The sequence below is a fragment of the Schistocerca nitens genome, chromosome 5, assembly GCF_023898315.1.
Source record: "Schistocerca nitens isolate TAMUIC-IGC-003100 chromosome 5, iqSchNite1.1, whole genome shotgun sequence".
NCBI classification, from domain to species: Eukaryota; Metazoa; Arthropoda; class Insecta; order Orthoptera; family Acrididae; genus Schistocerca; species Schistocerca nitens.
The window spans coordinates 229,694,512-229,716,806 of NC_064618.1; the positions used below are offsets into that span (position 1 = coordinate 229,694,512).

At 40.1% G+C, this 22,295-nt stretch overlaps 1 protein-coding gene across 1 annotated transcript in view; it reads right to left on the reverse strand.

Moving 5' to 3' along the window:
* The window catches only part of LOC126259823 (trypsin-7-like), a 126,441-nt gene extending 105,653 nt beyond the window's left edge, over window positions 1–20,788 (reverse strand). Inside the window, exons 1-2 of the mRNA XM_049956865.1 lie at window positions 20,695–20,788; window positions 20,196–20,392 (exon numbers count right to left, since the gene is read on the reverse strand). Of these exons, the coding sequence (XP_049812822.1) occupies window positions 20,196–20,387 (192 nt within the window). The 5' untranslated portion in view covers window positions 20,388–20,392; window positions 20,695–20,788. The remainder of the gene's footprint in view (window positions 1–20,195; window positions 20,393–20,694) is intronic.
* Window positions 20,789–22,295: the final 1,507 nt, after the last annotated feature.

The window sequence follows — 22,295 nt, forward strand, 5'->3', positions numbered from 1 at the left end:
ATTGTATCAACCATTTAGTCAAGTTGTGCTATAAATTCCTTTTCTCCCAAGCTTGATTCAGTGACTCTTCATTAGTTGTGCAATCTATCCATCTAATCTTTTGTATTCTTCTGTGGCACCACATTTACAAAGCTTCTATTTCCTTCCTGACTGAACTGTTTATCGAGCACGTTTCATTTCCATACATGCCTACACCCCAGACAAATACCTACAGAAAAAGCTTACTAACACTTAGATTTACATTAGACTAGCTGTTACCTACAGTTGTGCTCACATATCAGTAATTTTGTTTTGATAAGTGATGGTGAGTAAGTAAGCTACTGTATGTGCAACAACATCAGCTGCCCTCACGTATTTACCTGTTCGGATAAGCGTAGATTGTGATGTATGCCTAGCTCTCCGCCATTGCTGCTGAGCAGTGCATGGGCAGTAGTGCACATCTAATCATCATGCTTTTGAAGTAGCTATTCATTATACAACATGTATGTTATGCAGCATATAGTGTGGAAGTAAAGTTTAAATACATTGAAGATCATATAACAATTGAGCTCACTACTTTTAATTATATCATGTTGCACATTCCACCCAATCAAAGCATTTCACAAATATAATAAAGCTTAAAAGTGAAAGAGTAAATAGATATTTCAAAGACTAATTACTTTTCCCTCATTTGTGTAATTTTCTTCAAATCAGAAAGTATCTAGTACTACACAACTTCTGAAGTAGCCTATGTTCTTTCGCAGCATTCAGGCTATCGCCATAATGAATTTCATGGAAATTGGTTCAGCAGGTTGGTCGTGAAAAAATAACAGACACAGTTACTTTCACATTTATAATATCAGTTTGGATAAAATTTTCAGTTGCACTATCTTTGTTTTCTGTAATCCGATTTTGATGAAGTAGGTCCTATACTGTGCCCCAAGCTATTCTCAAGTTATCTGCGAGAACACCATAAAAGATATTAACATGTTCTGACAGACTTCTCACTAAGCTCACTTTGTACATTATTACATTTATCTTCAATATCAAATTCTAACTTGTTTGTCAAACCCTGAAGTTGATGATTTTGTCTCTGATTAAAGTCAGTGAACAGTTGATTTACGTGACTGCTTAAAGAACTAGTTAGTTCACCTTTCAAATCTGCCTTGAGATTTTCTACTTTAGTAGTTAAAGTGTCGAGTTCAGTCTTCAAATTTCCCATACCTTCACATAAATTACTAAAGTCTTTACTTTGTGAATCTACCTTAGCACTTAACAATCCTAAAGTTTCATTCTGAACATCCAATTTGTTATTTAATTGAGTATTCAGTGAATCTAACTTAAGACTTTGAATATTTAAAGCTGCATTTAGTTCCTTTCTTAAAGCCACTGAATCTGCACTTTGAGATTTGATTGAATTTACTAATTCAGACCAGTCTGTCACTTCCTTACTCACTTTCATAGCCGTGGCTGGTTCTGAAGTTTCCCCAATTCTCTGTGTGTTATCCATATTCCTGTTAGTTTTAGATCTAGTAATCATTCAACAAATTAACTCTAAGTATAATAACTACACCAATAAAAGTCACTCTATCATTTGTATCCCTTCTCATTAAGGTACTAAATTCTATTTGGCGCTCTCCCGACGTAGAATTCTCGCAATGTAGGTAAACGGATGTGACGGCAAGTCAGCACTGATGAACAGCAAGCTGGCGGCATCAGACGTTGGTGTCGGTGTTGGTAGGCAACTGTGGAAGCAGGTCAGCAACTGGTACCGGTGGCGTCAGATGTTGTTCCCGTGTCGGCATCACCGTGATGTGTGTGAGACTTGTATACTCCCCCCACTGGATCTTCTTAGTTGAACTATTCCCCTTGTATCTCTTCTTAGTCTAATACGTCGAGGTCTTCTTCCTGTTCTTTTAATGTTGTTACTTCCTTACGTCTTCGCTTTTGTTGCATCCACAAAATTTTCCATTTGATTATCGGATTAAATCCAATTACATGAAACAGATCTCTTGTCTTGTTACATCTGGATGCTATGGCAACACATCATACTTCTTCTTTGATTTCTTCTCAAAATTCCCGTTTATTTGAGTCCTTTTTTCACTGGTCGCCATGCTCTAATGCTTTAGATGATAGAACATGTGGAGTAAATATACAAACTTTATGTTTTCACCAATTAATGATGTACTGGTGTATACAGAATAACATTCTCGCATTTCACGTGTAAATATCTCTGTCTTCTCATATTTCACTTCTATTTAGATCTTTAGAAATGCATTAAATTAACATTCATAAGCAAATTGGTTTAAGGACCACTCGTAATTTTTGAACATGTCTTGCTTCTAACAAGTCCAACTCATGAATTACTTGAAAGTCTAACCTCATTTCATCATTTGTCCTTAACAATCATCACAGTCACTAAAAGCACAGAATAATACATAAACACTCCTTGTTCTTCTCTGCACATACTCTGAAACTCTATGGATTGTACAGGAGGTGCTTGTCGGCCACCATGTCCACATTTTGCTTGTTACTGTTTTTAGACCTCCACACACAAACATGCAATGTGCAGTAGGTCAGACTCATCTCTCTCACACTTCTATTTAAAACATCATGTGTTCGAGGCAGAAGAAGGCCAAGTGGTTCTAGAATTTATGCGGAGATTCTCAAAGCACTACAATACGATGGTTTTAGATAAAACTTTAAATCATGATATCTTTTTTTCCATGATCCAGCGTCAGTGAAATAAAGCCTACATGGTGCCCCAAGCTATGTCCAGGTTACCTCCAAAGACTGTGTAGCACGCTTGATGAAGTGTGTTCAGACAAACAAACAGACAGACACTACATTTTCACAGATATTTTTCCAGAAGTAATTTTCTTCCTACTGCAAATCTCCATTTAATATCATCTCTACTTCTGGCTTCTCATTTGCTACTTCCCTGCCAAAAACTTCAATTCCAAAAACGGCATTCTGGTTTCTGCACAAGTTGTAAATACTCTCATAACCCTTTAGTTTATCCCTGCTACCTACAGAGTTTCAAAGAGTGTATTCCAGTCAAACCAGCCAAAAAGTTTCTATAACTCTGCAAAAGCTATAAGCATAGGTTTGCTTTTCTTCAGTCTTGAGATAAGTAATAATTCCCATTTTAGTGTACATGCACATAATTAATCAACAAATGAAACATAACAATATAAGAATAAATAAAATGAATGGTACCATGTTACAGCTTGTTTAAAGACATGCTAGAAAATACCCTACTTGCACCAATAGCATTTTTACTTAGCATCCTTGTATCTCATCATTATAAAAATGGTATAGGATTTGTCATACATTGCCTTACATAGAAAATAGGACATGAAAAGATTTACAATTATATGTCCATAAATAAAATATTATTACATATAACATGAAACCATATGCATAACAACATTCATAATATGGTAAATTAGAATAATAGAGGAATACAATTTAGTTTTCAATGGGCATTTTGGTTCATTATGATGAAGGACATAAGCTACTGTATACTGGATGCTGGTGATTTAAGTATTCCTTGACACTATAAAAACTCTTGCTAGTTAACATTTTTTTAAGTTGTTTTTTGAACATGTGGAATTTTGGTATACTTTTAATTTCCTTTGGCAGATTTTTGGTTGATAAAGAACACTTTGTTGATACATAGCTTTTGTGTGACTTTCTCTATGAAAGTCATCTGTATTTCTCGTTTTGTAGTTATGAACTTGACTGTTTAATAAAGAATGTTCCTGGTGTGCCTTCATAAAACAGATACTTTCATACATATAGTTACATGGTAGAGTCATGATTTGTAGTTCCTTGAAAACTTTTTTACATGATTCTCTGAGTGTCATACCTCTGATTATCCTTATTGCCCTCTTTTGAAGCACAAACAAGTGTTTGGCCAAACTGGTATTCCTCCAAAATATGATACCATATCTAGTGTGCTATGTATGATTGCAAAGTATGAACATAACACTCCACTGACCAAGTTTTACAGTTAGGACAGATTTTACTTTGTTTGTTATATGTCTGAAGCTCATCCAAACTTTTTTTGTCATTAACAATTAATTTGTTGTTTGTAAACCACATGTTTGCTTCTTCTGTGGCTACTGTGACTCTCTCCAGTAAGTCAGTTTCATTCATAGCTTTAACAAATAGACTGGTGTCATCAGCAAACAATACTGCATCTGCTGTTGATAAATGGCTTGGCAAATCATTTATAAATATTAAGAACAGCAATGGCCCCAGTACAGAGCCCTGCAGCACACCATACCTGACTCTTTGGTATGCCGATGAGTAGACTTTACTCACATGCTGTATCTCTGCATTTGATACCTATTAGAAAGATAGGATCTGAACCAATCATGTGCTACTCCACGAACCCCGTAGCAATATAGTTTCCTGAGCACCTAAATTATGGTCAATGGCATCGAAAGCCTTAGACAGGTCCAAAAACAGGCCACAGCTTAATTCATTTTTGTCTACAGGATTTATGATCAGTTTTAAAAAGTTATAAATTGCTGTGTCAGTTGACCTATTTTTCCTAAAACCATTTTGTCCTGTAACTACAATTTGATTTTTATTAAGAAAATGACACAGTCTTTCATGCATTACCCTTTCAATTACTTTTGAAAATCTAGATAACAATGATATAGGCCAGTAATTGATAACATCAGACTGGTCACCCTTCTTGTAAAATGGGCTTGACAATCGATTTCTATAGTTTTCTGGGAAGACTCTCGTACGAAATGACATGTTAATCATGTCAGCGAGTGGGGAATCTATGTATCTTGCACCGTTCTTTATTAAATTGTCTGTAATCCCATCACAGCCACATGTCATTTTATTTTTTAACTGATTTAAGGCATTTTGTACCTCTAATGCAGTAAAAGGATATAGAAACATGGTTTTATCATTCATTGGTAGTTGCGCTCTGGATTTGAAATCACATATTCCTTGAATTAGTTTTCTTGCAATGTGTGTTGAATATGTTGGCTATCTGTAGTGGGCCCTCAACTGTTTTCCCTTCACTTTTAATTACAACAATGCTGTTTTTACTTTTTTGTTTACCTATGCTCCTAATTATTACCTCCCAGGTTGATTTTATTTTGTTAGTACCTTTCCTGATATATGAGTCATTATTTAGTTTCTTAGCTGTTATTATAACTTTTTTATACACTTTCCTGTAAATTTTCACATATGGTTTTAATGCAACAGTATTTTTTGCAGATTTGTTTAACTTTTGCAGTGTCTGCAGATTTTTTTTATTCCCTGTGTAACCCATGTCTTTGTTTTGGTTTTAATTTTGACTCTTTTAGTAGGAAATGTGATATTATAACAATGCCAATAATTTGCTAGGACTGACTCAAATTTTTTATCTACATCACAGATTGATTTTGTGTCCCAAGTTATATTTTTTAACATTTGAATAAAAACTCTTATGCTGTCTTCATTTACAAATTGTTTCACTCTGTATTTTTCATATGCCACTGGATCCTTAATAGATATATTATATAATGTTAACATGACTGTCTTATGGTCCGAGAACCCCATGTCTGTTACTTCAGTGATGGTCTCACATTTATTATAATTGGCAAATACTTGATCAATTATTGTTTCAGACCCATTTAAACATCTAGTGTCTTGTGTTACCGTTGTTGTCATATTATAAGATAAGAACAGATTGGTCAGTTGTTGTTGTCCACTGCAGTTAGTTTTAAAATTAACATTAAAATCTCCAAGGACACTTGTATTTGTTAATTGCTGTTTGAGTCAATTTAGCAGCATTTCAATGTTGTGGAGAAAAGAAGCAAAATTCCCTGATGGTGATGCATATATGCACACAACAAACATTTTCAATTTTCAGTATTCAAAGTCTTTTTCTATGCATTTTACATTACTATATTTAACTTCTTTTGCATCAAGACCTGTCCTAACATATATGCATGTACCACCACCCTTACTATTAACTCTACAAAAGATACTTATCATTTCAAATTCACGAATAACAGCAGTACATGACTGTGTCTCTTTCAGCCAATGCTCGTTTACACCCAAGACTGCAGTTTCTTTTAAATAGTCATTTAGGAGGACTTCTATTTCACCTAGCTTTCTGCCTAAACCCTGTACATTCTGATAGAAAACTGTTAACTTATTTTTGTTTTTTGATTTCGGCGCACCATTTACATTGCTATTTGTGTGATGCTGCCTGCCAATAAAAAATCCTGGAGATGTTATAGTGGAGCTTTTTTTTCTGAGTCGAAGTTTAATGTTGCCTTCAGATATTTCTTCAGCTGGTGGTGGTGTGGATGGTGTTTCATCTTCTAATGATGAATATTCTTGCAATGATTTTTGTCCAACTGTAGTAGATTCTGCTGCTGGTGTGGGAGAGGTACCCCGTACTGTGAACTTCGTTAGCATTGATAAAGGAGCTGAAAATACATCTGTTAAATCTTCATTCTTATGTTGGAGTATTTCAGTTGCTGTGATGGGTGGTGGTAGTGGTATGGTAGGGCAATTCTTGTCTTCAACTGCTAACACTGCATTAAGTATTTCTCGACTAATGAATGTTATTCCAAGTTTATTTCTGTGTAGCCCATGGCTGGTAAAATGACTTCTTTCTGAAGATGGTACATTCACATATGTGGCATATTTTTTCAAATTTTGTATTAGTAACAGCGATTTCTTTGTTGACATAAGATTTTTCCATCAGATCATGTCTTTGTCGTATACTTGCAACATAGAAGTTCACATTTGTAATTTTCTGTAGTGTGCTTCTTAGCGATCTTGTGGCGAGTTTACCCTCATTGCTATAAACGTCATTAGCACCCCCCAATTATTAAACAGTTTCTTCCAGGCTCCAAAAAATGTTCACAGTTTTTTAGAATTTCACTGAAGCGCTCTTGTGGCGAGTTTACCCTCATTGCTATAAACGTCATTAGCACCCCCGATTATTAAACAGTTTCTTCCAGGCTCCAAAAAATGTTCACAGTTTTTTAGAATTTCACTGAAGGGAGCGCCTGGTTTCGTTATTCCACTAACCTTAAACATAGTTTGCATGTTACACATGATACCAGGTAAGCCCTTTCCATGACTGTCTGAGGGCATGCAAATATCTTCTTTGTTCTTCTTACTTGAGGTTGTCACGTTCTCATGATATGTATGTTCCCTGTTAATTATAGTACCGGTATTTTCTTGCTTGTTATTACGAGATTTCGAATTGACTGGTTTTTAATCTCTGCATTTGGTGAAAGTACTTCGTTTCTTTCGCTATTTTCACATCTTTTAGGCTCATCACGGGTTAAAAGTTCAAAATTATTTGCTACTGGGAATCTGAAGTTGTCGTTACAGTTAACACGATGGAACCTTTTGGGCCATATGAAGTTATCGTTTCGCCCATTTACAACAGTTTTTCACTACACTCTGAATTGACTTCTATCACTTTTTCAAGCTTCTGCACATACAGTTTGGCTAACGTAAGATCGTATTTTAATGAAGCAGTCTTCTCGACATTCCTTTTGTAAACACTATATATCACGATAACTACATGCACATTAGCACAGTCACAAGTCATGTTTCTTTCTTCTAAAGTATTTAAACATTGTCGATGGATCCATTTTTGCGATCATGGGCATAATTTAACACCATTTCTCACCTTCTTACTACATTTTACACACACAAGATTTAAAAACTTGTAGATCTGTTGATTAGTATGTCTATACGCGGCGCCGCATGAAGATCTGTTTTCATTGTGCATTTCAGATCAATGTTACTAAAACTGATGTTTACTGCATTTTATTGTAATATATTTACAAATTCTGTAAATTGATACAGCATATCAACACACGTCAATCGATACATGCAAGTTAAATGTATGACTAGGTAATTCGAATGTTTCATTGTACGAGATGGGAGAGTATGAAAAGGGCTGCTGACCAAGAGATTTATTCCCAGTTGGGAACTCGCTCTGTTCCACTATCAGCCCGCATGGTGATAAGGTGAAAAGAACCACGACTCATTAGCGGGCACAGTCCAATCTGTGATAACGGGCTAGATTTGAAACATGCTGTGATGAAGAGTAGCGGAACTTAAGAGACTGAGCGCTGATCAGGTGACGCGGAGTTTGAGTTTAGTAGCTTTGAATGACACACTTCAATTTAGTTGTGTTTTGATTTCAGACTGCGCACAAACGGTGAATGTCGTGATAGTCGGTCCTAGGATATACTGATGGAGAGAAATGCAATGTTTAAATTTGATGAAATACACAATTGATAGTGAATTTAATTAGCATGTTCCGGTGCTTTACTTAAATACTACCGAACTTTTACATTTACTCACAGACAGACATCGTGGCACAGTACCTCATGTGCTCACAAGAGCCAGACAGTAATTTTCCAAGTCTATGCATCCCTCCCTGTGACGCAAAATAATGGGGCCAAGTAACATTTTTATTAGGCGTGTCATCTCGCAAGCCAGAGGAAAGAATTAACTCATTACAAATGTCGAAAGATAACCAGTATTTATGACATGTGAGGGTATTGTATCTTCACAGAAGGATGGGATACCATCAAACTTCATCACGGCTTTATTATGGGTGACATTCCAACACTGAGGTCAGTGCTGGCCTTCAATGGTGTACATTCAGAACTTCGATGCGGATAAAACCACCGCCATTAGAATCAACTGTCCTGAAGAAGAACGTATTCATGACAGGAGCCGCCTCCCACTATCACGGATTGTAACTGTGGATAGACTGGCCACAGTGCGTGAAATCACTTGCCAATTAATTTCTGTACAACAACAATCTTTGAGAAGCTATACTATCCAAAGACACCAACTTGCTGTGGGTACAGAAGCCACGTGTACCTCTGCTCGCTGCAGCACTTTATATCAGAGATTTTCTGCCCTATTCCATACACAGTGGAAGACTGTCTATATTCCTGAGTACACACCATAATCTCCCTTTCATTATTCTTATGATCATCAAATGAGATGTATGATGGTCATCCTAGTATCCTGACTCTCTACATTTATTCAGTGGAGTTTTGCAAGGAAACTGCCACCTTTGTTTCAAAGACCCCATTTAAAATTCATAAGCATTTATTTTATTTATGTATGTAACCTGATCTGATCAATGTCTTCAAGTTCTCTCTTACACTGGACTGGGGTTTCGCACGTACAGTATTTCTTTTTACATCATAGTAACCTAAGAATAACAATACTTTAATACGACAGTAAACCAGTATTAATAGAATTAAAAATGATTTTAATGTATCTAGAGACAATGTAAATAAGTAATATGGATAAGAATTAATGCAAGCAGTAGTACTACTACTGCTACTGCTAATAATAATAATAATAATAACAGTGAACAGAAATAGCAGAAAAACCGTTTTAAAAATAAAATACTAAATTTGAAAGGCTTTCAAAGCAGAAGAAATAAAAAATCGGGAACAACATGGACAGAAGAAAGGAAGAGACTTCATGGAGAGAAAATGAGGGAATACTGGAAAAACAGGAAACAACAACAAAGGGAGAAGAGGAACTGAATTTGTTAACGCAATCCTAGTTGGTCAATACGATTGCAAAAAAAGAAAGTGAACAATGTTTGGATCTGTAAACACTTGCAATCAAAAAACAGACACTGACAGATAAAATTTTCGATGTTAAATTTATGGGAGAACCTCAGATCCATTCGAAATCAAAAATGGTGAGACAAAGAGAGCTGCTGTCTCCATTACTTCTCTAATGTGTGCTAGAGAAAGTGTTACAAGAATGGAGCAAACAGAAAACATTTCTCAAAATTGAACAACCGGTTACTTTTGGTAGAGGAAAATTATCTATAAATTGCTTAGCATTTGTAGGCGATTTAGTAATATTAACGTGCGGCATTTGATCAGTCGAACATCAAACTGAACTCTTGAAAGAATTACGGAAATGGTCCGCCTCCAGATATGTTTCGAAAAAAAAAAAATGAGTACCTATTAAATGCGCAAACGAAGTTGACACTCGGCGTGCTGGCTGATGGGAGCGGCTGTAAATGGGAAATGCCTTTGCAGTCGCTCCCATCAGCCACCGCGCCGAGTGTCAACTTCGTTTGTGCGTACAGTACATAAAATACTGCAAAATTGGATGAGTTCCACAATTTAAATATCTTGGTGAAACCATACAGGAAAATGGAACTGAAACAGTAGCAAACAATATTTTATGCCAAAAACTGGAAACTGCATACTACTTACCTAAAATATCTACAAGAAGAAATTTATCTGCAAGCCCACAAAATTGAGACATTACAGTACAATAACTAAACAACAATGACTTTATGGATCAGAAACAATAAATTTGAAAAGTAAAACTGACGTAGAGACCACTGAGAAAAAGGGACGCAAAATCGTACGAAAAATTCTAAACCCAAAACTTGTCAATGAACAATACCGACTTAGAAGCAGACAGGAAACCAAATGATTCACAGACATCCAAAGCGATATTAGAAAACGCATAGCTAAGATCCCGTGGACATATTAAAAGAATGAACACAGAGACTTACAGAACAAATAGTCCGTATTTTGACAATTGGAGCAAAGCCAAGACGCCATGATGAAATGGTATGGCGAGATCAAAAGTGAGCTGAAATTGGCAAAAATTACTCCAGAAGGTGTTCAAACTGGGAAATCTTAGGTTCCAAAATTCACAAATAGCAAGATGACCATGAGGAAAAACTATAGAAGAAGAAAAGTGGAACATGGTCTGAAAACAGAAATGAAGTCCACAGGAGGAGAATGAAAGAAATATGGGCACAAAGGAACGCAAATGCCACCTATAAGAACTTCACGAGTCATAATGGGATTATTTGCTAATAATTAAAAAATAATAGAGATTGCTGCAGATACCAAATGTATTCATAGGTGTACAAAAGGGATATTCTCCGACGTAGCGAGTTCTGAGAGAGAGAAATTTACATAGACTGCAGCGGCTAAGAACAATAGGGAATGAGGTAGATCCGGTTGAAAGGATTTAATAGGGTAATGAGTGTTTATAACGAAAAAGTTAGACAATATTGTTGCTTCAGTAAGTATATTATTAGCTGTCTTTTGAAGCAGAAGATGTTATTCAGTTGTCTGACATAATGAGAGAGGTAATTCCAATGTCAGCTTCCTGCTACTGAAAAGGACTTCGAGAACACGCCTGATTGGTGGAATGGGACAGAGAGTATTTCGCTCTGATGCTATGTTGTTAAGACAAGAGCTTTAAAGTCGAGGAGAGATGTGAGGGAAAATGTACACTGATAAGACAATACAGGAGTCAGTGTCTTTGGAAATCTCTTAGCTTGTCTGCACTTAGCCGGGATAGCTGTGCATAAGATGGTGAAATATGATGAAAGAATCGAACGTCAAGTATACATTGAATGCTGGAGTTCATTACCAGTACCAGGAGCCATGAACTTTCCTGAGAAATACCTTGCAGGTTAATGCTGCTGTAATCAACAATAGGAAATATAAGCGTTTGTAGGCTATTCTTTTTTAGGTCCACAGAGAAGGACTTTATGTATTTTTGTATAGCATGGAGAGGTGACGATGCCTTCTTGCTGACTGCAGCTATGTGCTTAGACCGCTTTAGCTTTTCATCTGTTATTACGTTGTCATTCCGCTTCTATGTAGGGTCTATTCTTAGTACCGCCTGTGCTTTTGTATTCTACAGGCACATGCTAAGCAGCGACCATTACTTCCGGAGGTATGTACCAGTTGAGGTCGAAATCTACCCCACGAAGTTATAAACATTACTTTTATTATTTGCGATCATAAATTGTTTTAATTGCTTTAGAAAGAATGGGGCGACGTTTGAATGGTGATCAAATTTTGGAGTTACTATTAGCTAGTGAAGACTAATTCATCGTTCACACCTGATTCTTTTCAAGATGCTGCCGAGTTCAGCGACAGTGAAAGAGAGATATCTGGCCTCGAAATGACAGGAAAATACACTGAGTTGACAAAAGTCATGGGATAACTCCTAAAATTTTTCGGACATCTTTTTGCCCGGTGTAGTGAAGTAGCTTGATGTAGCATGGATTCCACAAGTCGATGGAAGTTCCCTGAAGAAATATTGAGCCATGATGCTTCTACAGCCGTCCATAATTGCGAAATTGAAGGATTTTGTGCACGAACTGGCCCCTCCGTTGTGTCCCTTGTCGGCCTATCTGGATGGCCAAATCAATAGCTCGAATTGTTTAGACTGTTCTTCAAACCAGTAATGAACAATTGTGGCCCGGTGACATGGTGCATTGTCATCCACAGTAATTCCATCATTACTTAGGAACATGAAGTCCACGAATGGCTGAACATAAGCATTTCCATTCAATGACCGGTTCAATTGGACCAGAGGACCCAGTCCACCCCATGTAAACACAGCCCATGCTGTTATGGAGCCACCACCAGCTTGCACAGTGCCTTGGGTCCATGGCTTCGTGGGGTATGCACCAACTTGAACCTGACCTTTAGCTTGTACCATCTGAATTCAGGACTCATCTGACCACACTACAGTTTTATAGCCGTCTGAGGTCCAACCAATATGGTCACGAACCCAGGAAAGGCGCTGCAGTCGATGTCGTGCTTCCAACAAAGGCAGTCGCGTCGGCCGCCTGCTGCCATAGCTCACCAACGCCAAATTTCGCCGCACTGTGCTAACGGAAACGTTCACCATACGTCCCACACTGATTTCTGCGGTTCTTTCACGCAGTGTTGATTGTTAACACTGACAACTCTAGGCAAACCGCCGCTGCTCTCCGTCGTTAAGTGAACGCTATTGGCCTCTGCTTTCTCCTTGGCGAGTGGTAATGCCTGAAATTTAGTATACTCGGCACACTCTTGACACCGTGAATTTCAGAATACTGAATTCCGCAAAGATATTGGAAATGGAATGCTGCTGCGTCAAGCTTCAGCTACCATTTCGCGTTCAAAGTCTGTTAACTCCCGTTGTGTGGCCACACTCATGTCGGCCACTGTTTTACACGAATCACCTGACAAGGGAACCTCCCCATCGCATCCCCCTCAGATTTAGTTATAATGTGGCACAGTGGATAGGACTTGAAAAACTGAACACAGATCAATCGAGAAAACAGGAAGAAGTTGTGTGGAACTATGAAAAAATAAGTAAAATATACAAACTGAGTAGTCCGTGGGCAACATAGGCAATATCAAGGATAGTGTGGGCACAGGAGCGCCGTGGTCCCGTGGTTAGCGTGAACAGCTATGGAACTAGAGGTCCTTGGTTCAAGTCTTCCCTCCAGTAAAAAGTTTTAATTTTTATTTTCAGACAATTATCAGAGTTCAGGCACTCACACATAATCAATTTCGCACTCTAAATTTCCAGGACGTGTTCAGATTTGCTTGGACATATGCAGGATTTGACGGTCTACACAGGGAAAAATTTGAAAACGTTAAAAACATTTGTTTTGACAGAGCACAGAGAAAACTGTGCGACTGTGAAACTGTTGCATTCATTTGTTGCAGTTTATGTGACACACTCTTATGTTTTCATCACTTTTTTGGGAGTGCTTATCACATCCACAAGAAAACCTAAATCGGGCAAGGTAGAAGAATCTTTTTACCCATTCGCCAAGTGTGCAAGTTAGGTGGGTCGACAACATATTCCTGTCATGTGACGCACATGCCGTCACCAATGTTGTATAGAATATATCAGACGTGTTTTCCTGGATCAAATGTTTTCGGTTCCCATTGGAGAGGCACGTCCTTTCGTCTACTAATCGCACGGTTTTGCAGTGCGGTCGCAAAACACAGGCCCTAAACTTATTACAGTGAACAGAGACGTCAATGAACGAACGGACAGATCATAATTTGCAAAAACAAAGTAAGTAAACTTTTCGCTCAAGGGTAGACTTGAACCAAGGACCTTTCACTCCACAGCTGCTTCCCTAACTACGGGACCACGGCGCTCCTGTGGTCAGGTATGCCTTGATGTTGCATGTTACCCATGGACTACTCAGTTTGTATATTTTGCTTATTTTTTCATAGTTCCACACAACTTCTTCCTGTTTTCTCGACTGATCTGTGTACAGTTTTTCAAGGCCTATCCACTGTGCAAATTATAACTAAATCTGAGGGGGGTGCGATGGGGAGGTTCCCTTGTGAGTACAAATGGCGACTCCGCCAATACACTGCCCTTTTCTACCTTGTGTGTGCGGTACTACCGCCAGCTGTATACGTGCATATCAGTATCCCATGACTTGTCACCTTAGTGTAGAGGACGATGAAGCGGCGAAGGAGAATGTCCGCGAAGAATATGAAGAACAGTAAAACAATCTCGCCATTTTTAAGGAGAAAATTGTGATTAGCGAAAGTAAGTTCTATAATTTAGAGTAGGAAGCTTTTCGTTGGGTGGATACTTTTCGTTGTCTTTCTTGATCGGTGCATGTATCTATTGTCATTTTTTTTATTGAAAGTCACTATTTATTTTCTCTTTATAGTTTTCTTAATTGGTCATTATTTCATCTTAGGACATGTTTCTAAACATTCTTATACACTCATGCTTAGAAAAAACAGAACACTTTGAACGACTGGAGATACGACGTTCATATTCACGGGGCATGTACATTAGTATGTTCTGTAGAAATTATTAGCATGTGAAACAAGTCGGCCTGCGGTTTCAGCGTCAACATCGATGTCGCGGCGGAACACCACCTCCTGGTAAAATGTGCCTATGGGTCTCACTGTCGCTGTAAACCGAAGTGTGACTTGAGCAGACGTGCAGGATGCCTCGCAGGCGTATGCGCGAACTGTACTGTCAAATCAGTGAGTTTGAAACAGGACGCATTGTTGGCATGAGAGGATGTCATGCAACCATCCGGGAAACTGCCACTCGTGTGGGACGAAGTGTTTCGGCAGTGCAACGGGCGTGTGCAGAATGGTTCACGGAGGGCCGTAGAACACGACGAGATGTGTCAGGATGCACCAGCCAGACTAACCCCGGAGAAGATCGACACCTCATTCGAATGGCATTGCAGGACAGATCTGCATCCTTCTCGGCTCTGGCGCAATAGTGGAACAGTGTAACACATCGGACACTATCAGGGGTGACAGTGCGTCACTTTATTACGGCACTGGATACGTGCGCGTCGTCCACTTCACCGCCTACCTTTGACGAATGTGCAGAAACATGCTAGACGGCAGTGGTGTATGGAACGACGTCATTTGGAATAGGAATGACATCAGATAGCGTCTCTCGACGAATCCAGGTTCTGTTTGTTTGAAAATGATGGCCGCCTTTTCGTTCACCGCAGACATGGGGAGTGGCATCACGGTGACTGCATTCGCACAAGATGTACAGCGCCAACTCAAGGCCATATGGTGTGGGGTGGTATTGGGCACAACCACAAATCAGAAATGGTGTGTATGCAGGGCATTGTGACCAGTGTGACGTACGTGAATGACATACTGTCAGATGTAGCCAAACCCTTTCCGCACAACACCCCAGACGCCATTTTTTTTACCAAAACAGTGCTACATGAACACGTAACTTCTTGGTGCCACAGGATGTCAGCCTTTTGCCTTGGCCCGTCAGATCACCAGACTTGTCTCCAATCGGAAATGTGTGGGATATGATGAAATGACGGGTGCAGTGCTGTGACCCAGTGCTAACCATCACAGATGAACTTTGGAACCAGGTGAATGCAGCATGAATGGCTATACCACAGGATGCCATTCGCGCGTTATGCGCGTCGATGCCATCATGCATGGAAAAAGTTATCGGGACCATGGCGGACCCTATGCCTACTAGGTAACAGGACACAGTCTGAACCGAGGTGACTGAAATGCTAATAATTTCTGCAGAACACACTATTGTATATGTCCTGTGAAAATGAACGTCCTACCTCTAGTCGCTCAAGGTGCTCTGTTTTTAACAACAGTTTAGAGAAACGTAGAAATAAATGAGTTTCAAGTGGCATTTGTTTTTGGAGTCGAAAACTGCTCCACGAAGTTACTGACGTTAGTCTAAACAGCGAGTGTAGTTAAGAATTAAAGGTAGTAAGGATTCCCTATATTTCGCACTAATGACCCTAGAATGACCAACCAGAACAGCTTGGGTTTTAGATGTATTGAGCTCTCGCTCTATATTCTAAGCCTAATTTGATAGTGCACACAGGTCAGAATTCAAATTCTCGATAGCTGTCTTCAGGTTTATTGGCTCTGCACTTAGATACAACTGGAGGTAATCAACAAACATGCGATGTTTACAGTAAAACGAGACTGATGACTCATCAGTGACATACAATAAATGAAGCATAGTACTTAATAACGAACCCTTAGGGACGTCTGATATTACCTGTCTCCGTTACGATTTGATGGTGCCGGACATGACGAATTGCTGGCGAGATGTCAGCTATGAACGAAACCGTTGCACTGCACTTGGAGAGAAATTCAGCCTGCTAAGTTTGGCAAGTAAAATATCGGAGTCGACAGCGGCAATGGCTTTGCTAAAGTGTAAGACGTTCATAATAGTCGCCTCTTGTCTCTCCATGGGAAGCTTCAGGTCAGCTTTTACTTTTATTAAAGGAGGTATTGTGCTGTGATTTTTGCTGAAAGTCGATCGGTATTTGTCCAGTAGGCTGTTTGTAGATGAGTACGTCGATAGCTGATCGTCGACTGTATACTGTAAGGCCTCGGACAGTGCTGGAAGAGTGAGGATAGTTCGGTTATCAGAGAATGCTGTTGCAATGCAGCATAACAGTTCTCGTTTCCAGACCTCAGGGAAAATACTTATCGTTAAGAAATGCTTCAAGGTATCTTTTATTGTGAGCAGTAGTGGGTCAATGATAAGTTCCATCATTTGGGCGGTGATGCCATTGTGTCTAGAACATTCGCTTATGACATACGGCATTATATTGTGGGGTGATCCTCTCCATTCACAAAGGGCAGATTTGGCTCTGGAAATGGCAGTTCGAGCAATATCTGTTATCTGTTGTAAGTTCTTGTTGTGAAGTTTGTTCAGAGAACCTAAAGAAATACACAAAAACGACAGTAACTTCAACTAGAAAGAGGCAAGCCTCAAAGTGAACAGATCCTGGACTCCCATGCTGCAGCGCAGGTAGAAAAGGGCAGAACCAACGCGGTAATGGTCACGGAAAAGCCCTCGGACATTGCCGCCAGGCACATAATTTCTGCGGTAGCGAGCTCGACTCTAGTCCGCCACCAGCAATGGAGGGTGAAGCTTTGACAGTGCCAGCCATTTGTGCTGGTGAAGCGTCAGAAAAATCATCAAACAAACGTGGTCCGAAGAACTCGGGACGAAAACCAACAGGTAGTTTGTCAACATGCGCTTTTTCACAAGAATTAGCAGCCTTCACTTAATGTGATACTACATAGAAATCCAATCTGCGTTTGGATCGCACTTCCTTGACCCCCGTGCAGAAAGGTGTGCAGTATTCTGCTGCATCCAATTTCAGTAAGCTGCCACAAGGATTAAAAAATCTTGGTCGTCGTCCTTGCACTTTCAGCTCTAAACTGAAGAAGTTCCCCATGTGTCCCCCCATCTGTTATGTCAGGAAGTTCATGGAAAAAAATTAAGCAAACTCCTGTATTATATTGTTGAAAATACGTATATACTCAGCACCTTGTTACGTGCATAGCATTCGTGTGAATTATATTTAATTTGTTATTCACTTTCCTGATGTTAATTTCGTGACCATGGAGATTTGCTCTTTAATTAAGTCTCGCGGAACTAGAAGGGTAAAATAAAAAGGAATACATGATGATATGATATGTATGATGGATTTTTAACGATATTTCCAGACTCCGTCAAGACAAAGTTTTTTGTTTTTCCCCAAGGTGTAAACAGTAAGTGCATGATTCATTTGCAGGTCACTTCGGTTGTGAGTAATGTGAAGTACTGGTTCAGTTCCTCGACTGGGACGATGGGATCAGCTGCGGCTTTTACTTTGTGTATACCAAGTCCACGTTGGTTTTCCCATAGGACAGCTGATCTGTGTCGTGTTGACTAACGAATGGGCATGCCTGAGTTTAAAATTTCTCATAGCTTGTTTGAATCTGTTCCACTTCTGCCCGTAAGCAATATGATCTTCAGCTGTAATCCTGCTTATCGCGAGCTGTCGCTTTAACAACTATGGCTACCTGGGCACGCCTCGAGGACCGACCCAACGTCCCTATGTCCCTAATTGTCCACTTCCTGCAGTTGCTGTAAATACCTGTATGTAGGTTTGAATCTGTTCTCGAGACGTGCTTGGCTAGCTGAAGTAGTTAAAGCCGTCGACAGACGGGAAGAGTTAGCTAATGTTGACCTGGCCCTCTTCGAGTTTTGTGACGCCACTTCTTACTATGTCAAGTTGAGGGGCCATTGAGTCACGTGAAACAGAAAGAAGTTCTGCGGTATTTGGGCGAAGTGTCACGTAAGGTAGAACCAGTAGGAAGGAAGAACGTTCGTTACGTCACAAGCAGGAAGCTTGAGGTCCCCAGAAAGCAAGACGCCATGTTGCACTTGTTTTCAGTAGAAGCCCGTATTCGGTGAGTTTTATGTTGTAGCTTACACCCCATGAATATATACTGTTTTTAAGCACCAGCATATTGAATGTCTTGAGAACAAAACGTTACTGGTACGATTTGTTGTAATAAAACGATGTGAACGTCTTATTGGTGGTTAAAGAATTTTCGTATTTAGTTATTATCGCTTTATAACTCTTGTGTTAACAGAGTACTTCGCTTTAACGCAACGGCACATTAAAGATTGATGAAAAATGTGCAGTTTTTGCTAGGAGTTGTTTTAGTTAAATGTAAATTAATACATTTCGCACATCAAAGCCTATAGAAGAGTACAAAATAAAATACAAAGCTGCTCATAACAAAGCTACAGTCTAGCGTAGTGGGTGCAGGTATAATGTTTTGGAACAGAAGTTTGTTTGGTATAAGGCTCCAGTCCTGTTGCATCCAATTTTTTTCTATCTTCGCGTTTTCGAAAAGGTTGTAGGGATTTTTCGCGTAATTAACAGAAATAATATCTGTAATACTTGATTTTATGTAAATATAAGTGGAAGGAGTGAATTTGGTCGATTTGATGTAGTTTAGTAAGCTGTTATCCTTATTCATTGGACTTCTTTCCTTTTTGTCTTCTTAGGTATTCAGGGATACCGAGTGTTTTATTTATGAATACCACGGTCAGAACATGAAGACTAGGATATGGACAACGGAGGGAATGTGTCTTTTAATACAGCCAATGGAATTTCACACGCATCCATCTTCGTGATCAAACTGTACTGTTTGCAAGCAAAATACAGGCAACAACTGCCACTGGAGAGGGCTGAGAGAGCAAAATTACGTTAACCAGATCGTCCTGTGTGCCAACAGCGCAGTGTCTTGTTGTTATACCGTCTGCATGCATGGCAACGTTTCTGCCTCGTCCTGTGTGTTGATGGGTTAAAGCAACCACTCATGATAAGTTCGAGATCTGGCTTTGAGTCTTGGATTTGCACGTATTTTCATGTGTTTCTAGTAAATTGTACCACCTGATGTATAAATGTATACATTTAATGTATTTAATACAGCTTAGATCGTCAGTAGTGTATGTTCCCTCAGAACTGCATGCATGTCTGAAGGACATTTGCACAAACTACAAAGGCGCTGTAGAATACAGATATTCAATAACTGTGATGTGATAGTGCCGCGACCTACCATCTTGCAGATGACATCACACAAGGCTTAGAGCCAACTTAAAGACAATTAGAGCAAAATTGCAGTTACTTATAGAGTTTCCATAGTGGTTGAGAATGAAATACGATGCTGAAGTTTCTTCTAGGAAGAATGTTCACCTGCATCTACTGTCGCAAGACTGTGTCTGCGAATGAAACACACTGTGTTTCAGTTGAGTTAATTTTGCTGAATTCATGACCTATACCAATGATATCAGTTACTTTGCAGACTTTTGTATCACGAAGCAGCCGTGTTTAACAGTACTTAATGACATGAAGTTTGTCTATCACTGTATCAATAGCACTAACCTACATATTTTCGCATGATAGCACAGTACTGTGAACAGTCTTATAATCTGATAACTGCAGTAGTTTTGTCCAGGAAAGAATTGCATTGCAAAGTGGAGAATTGTCTTGATGGACCTACGTACTATTAAATAGAAGGTGCTAAACTGTAGTAGGTTGCATGTTAATGTGACGGTGACAGTACCTGACAAGCGTCCTTCTTCTCGTAGTAGGTGCACAGCATGTTATCCTTGATATGATCGCCGATGGACGACTTGCGGCAGAAGTCGTTGGAGATGACGCGGACCTCGGCTGCGAGGAGGAAGCGCGACAGTGGCTTGTCTTGCCCGATACGGCCCCAGCCTGCCACGATCGCGAGCTGGTCTGCGTAGTCCATCTCCGCTGTGGGCACAGATGGCGTCGAAGTGTCAGAAGAATTTGGCGGCGTCTGCTTGGACATTCTCAGCAATTGTGAACGTCCAGGTGTGTGGTCAGAACTCAAAAGTCTTTCAGTAGCCCTACACTGAATGTGCCTGGGGAGCAGTGACAAAAGGACTTCAACAGCGTTCAATTTTGCGTCAACTCCTGATGCTCATATGGGCTGTCGTATATAAAACTGGTATGCGTCACACCCGAGTTTCAAGTCACAACGAACTAACTAAAAAAAGAATAGATGGTAGTAACGTTGAGAAACATGTAGTTACCTGTTTATAAGAGATACTGTAAGTGGTGGCCATGGGCATCCAGGCATCGCTGATTTCGCTTGATGACGTTACCAGCCACACGCTGTAATTCAGCAGGCGTGATTTCTCTAGTAACGTTCTGCTTACGATCGTCTATTGTACAAAGATTGTCAGCACACACTTTGATTTTTATTATGCCCCATTAACAAAAAACACACAAAGTTACAGTGCTGGCCACTAAAATTCCTACACCACGAAGATGGCGTGCTACAGACGCGAAATTTAACCGACAGGAAGAAGATGCTGTGATACGCAGATGATTTAGCTTTTCAGAGCATTCACACAAGGTTGGCGCCGGTGGCGACACCTATAACGTGCTGACATGAGGAAAATTTCCAACGGGTATCTCATACACAAACAGCAGTTGACCGGCGTTGCTTGGTGAAACGTTGCTGTGATGCCTCGTGTAAGGAGGAGAAATGCGTACCATCACGTTTCCGACTTTGATAAAGGTCGGATTCTAGCCTATCGCGGTTGCGGTTTATCGTATCGCGACATTACTGCTCGCGTTGGTCGAGATCCAACGAATGTTAGCAGAATATGGAACCGATGCTGGATCCCAACAGCCTCGTATCACTAGCAGTCGAGATGACAGGCATCTTATCCGCATGGCTGTAATGGATCGTGCAGCCACGCCTCGATCCTTGAGTCTACAGATGGGGATGTTTGCAAGACGACAACCATCTGCACGAACAGTTCGACGACGTTTGCAGCAGCATAGACTATCAGCGCGGAGACCGTGGCTGCGGTTTCCCTTGACGCTGCATCACAGACAGGAGCGCCTACGATGGTGTACTCAATGACGAACCTAGGTGCACGAATGGCAAAACGTCATTTTTTCGGATGAATCCAGGTTCTGTTTACAGCATCATGATGGTCGCATCCGTGTTTGGCGACATCGCTGTGAACGCACAATGGAAGCGTGTATTCGTCGTCGCCATACTGGCGTATCACCCGGCGTGATGGTATGGGTGCCATTGGTTACACGTCTCGGTCACCTCTTGTTCGCATTGACTGTACTTTGAACAGTGGACGTTACATTTCAGATTTGTTACTACACGTGGCTCTACCCTTCTTTCGATCCCTGCGAAACCCTACATTTCAGCAGGATAATGCACGACCGCATGTTGTAGGTCCTGTACGGGCCTTTCTGGATACAGAAAATGTTCGACTGCTGCCCTGGCCAGCACATTCTCCAGATCTCTCACCAATTGAAAACGTCTGGTCAATGGTGGCCGAACAACTGGCTCGTCACAATGCGCCAGCCATTACTCTTGATGAACTGTGGTATCGTGTTGAAGCTGCATGGGCAGCTGTACCTGTACACGCCATTCAAGCTCTGTTTGACTCAATGCCCAGGCGTATCAAGGCCATTATTACGGCCAGAGGTGGTTGTTCTGGGTACTGATTTCTCAGGATCTATGCACCCCAACCGCGTGTAAATGTAATCACATGTCAGTTCTAGTATAATACATTTGTCCAATGAATAGCCGTTTGTCATCTGCATTTCTTCTTGGTGTAGCAATTTTAATGGCCATTATTGTAAGTCCAGGGACGCTGGG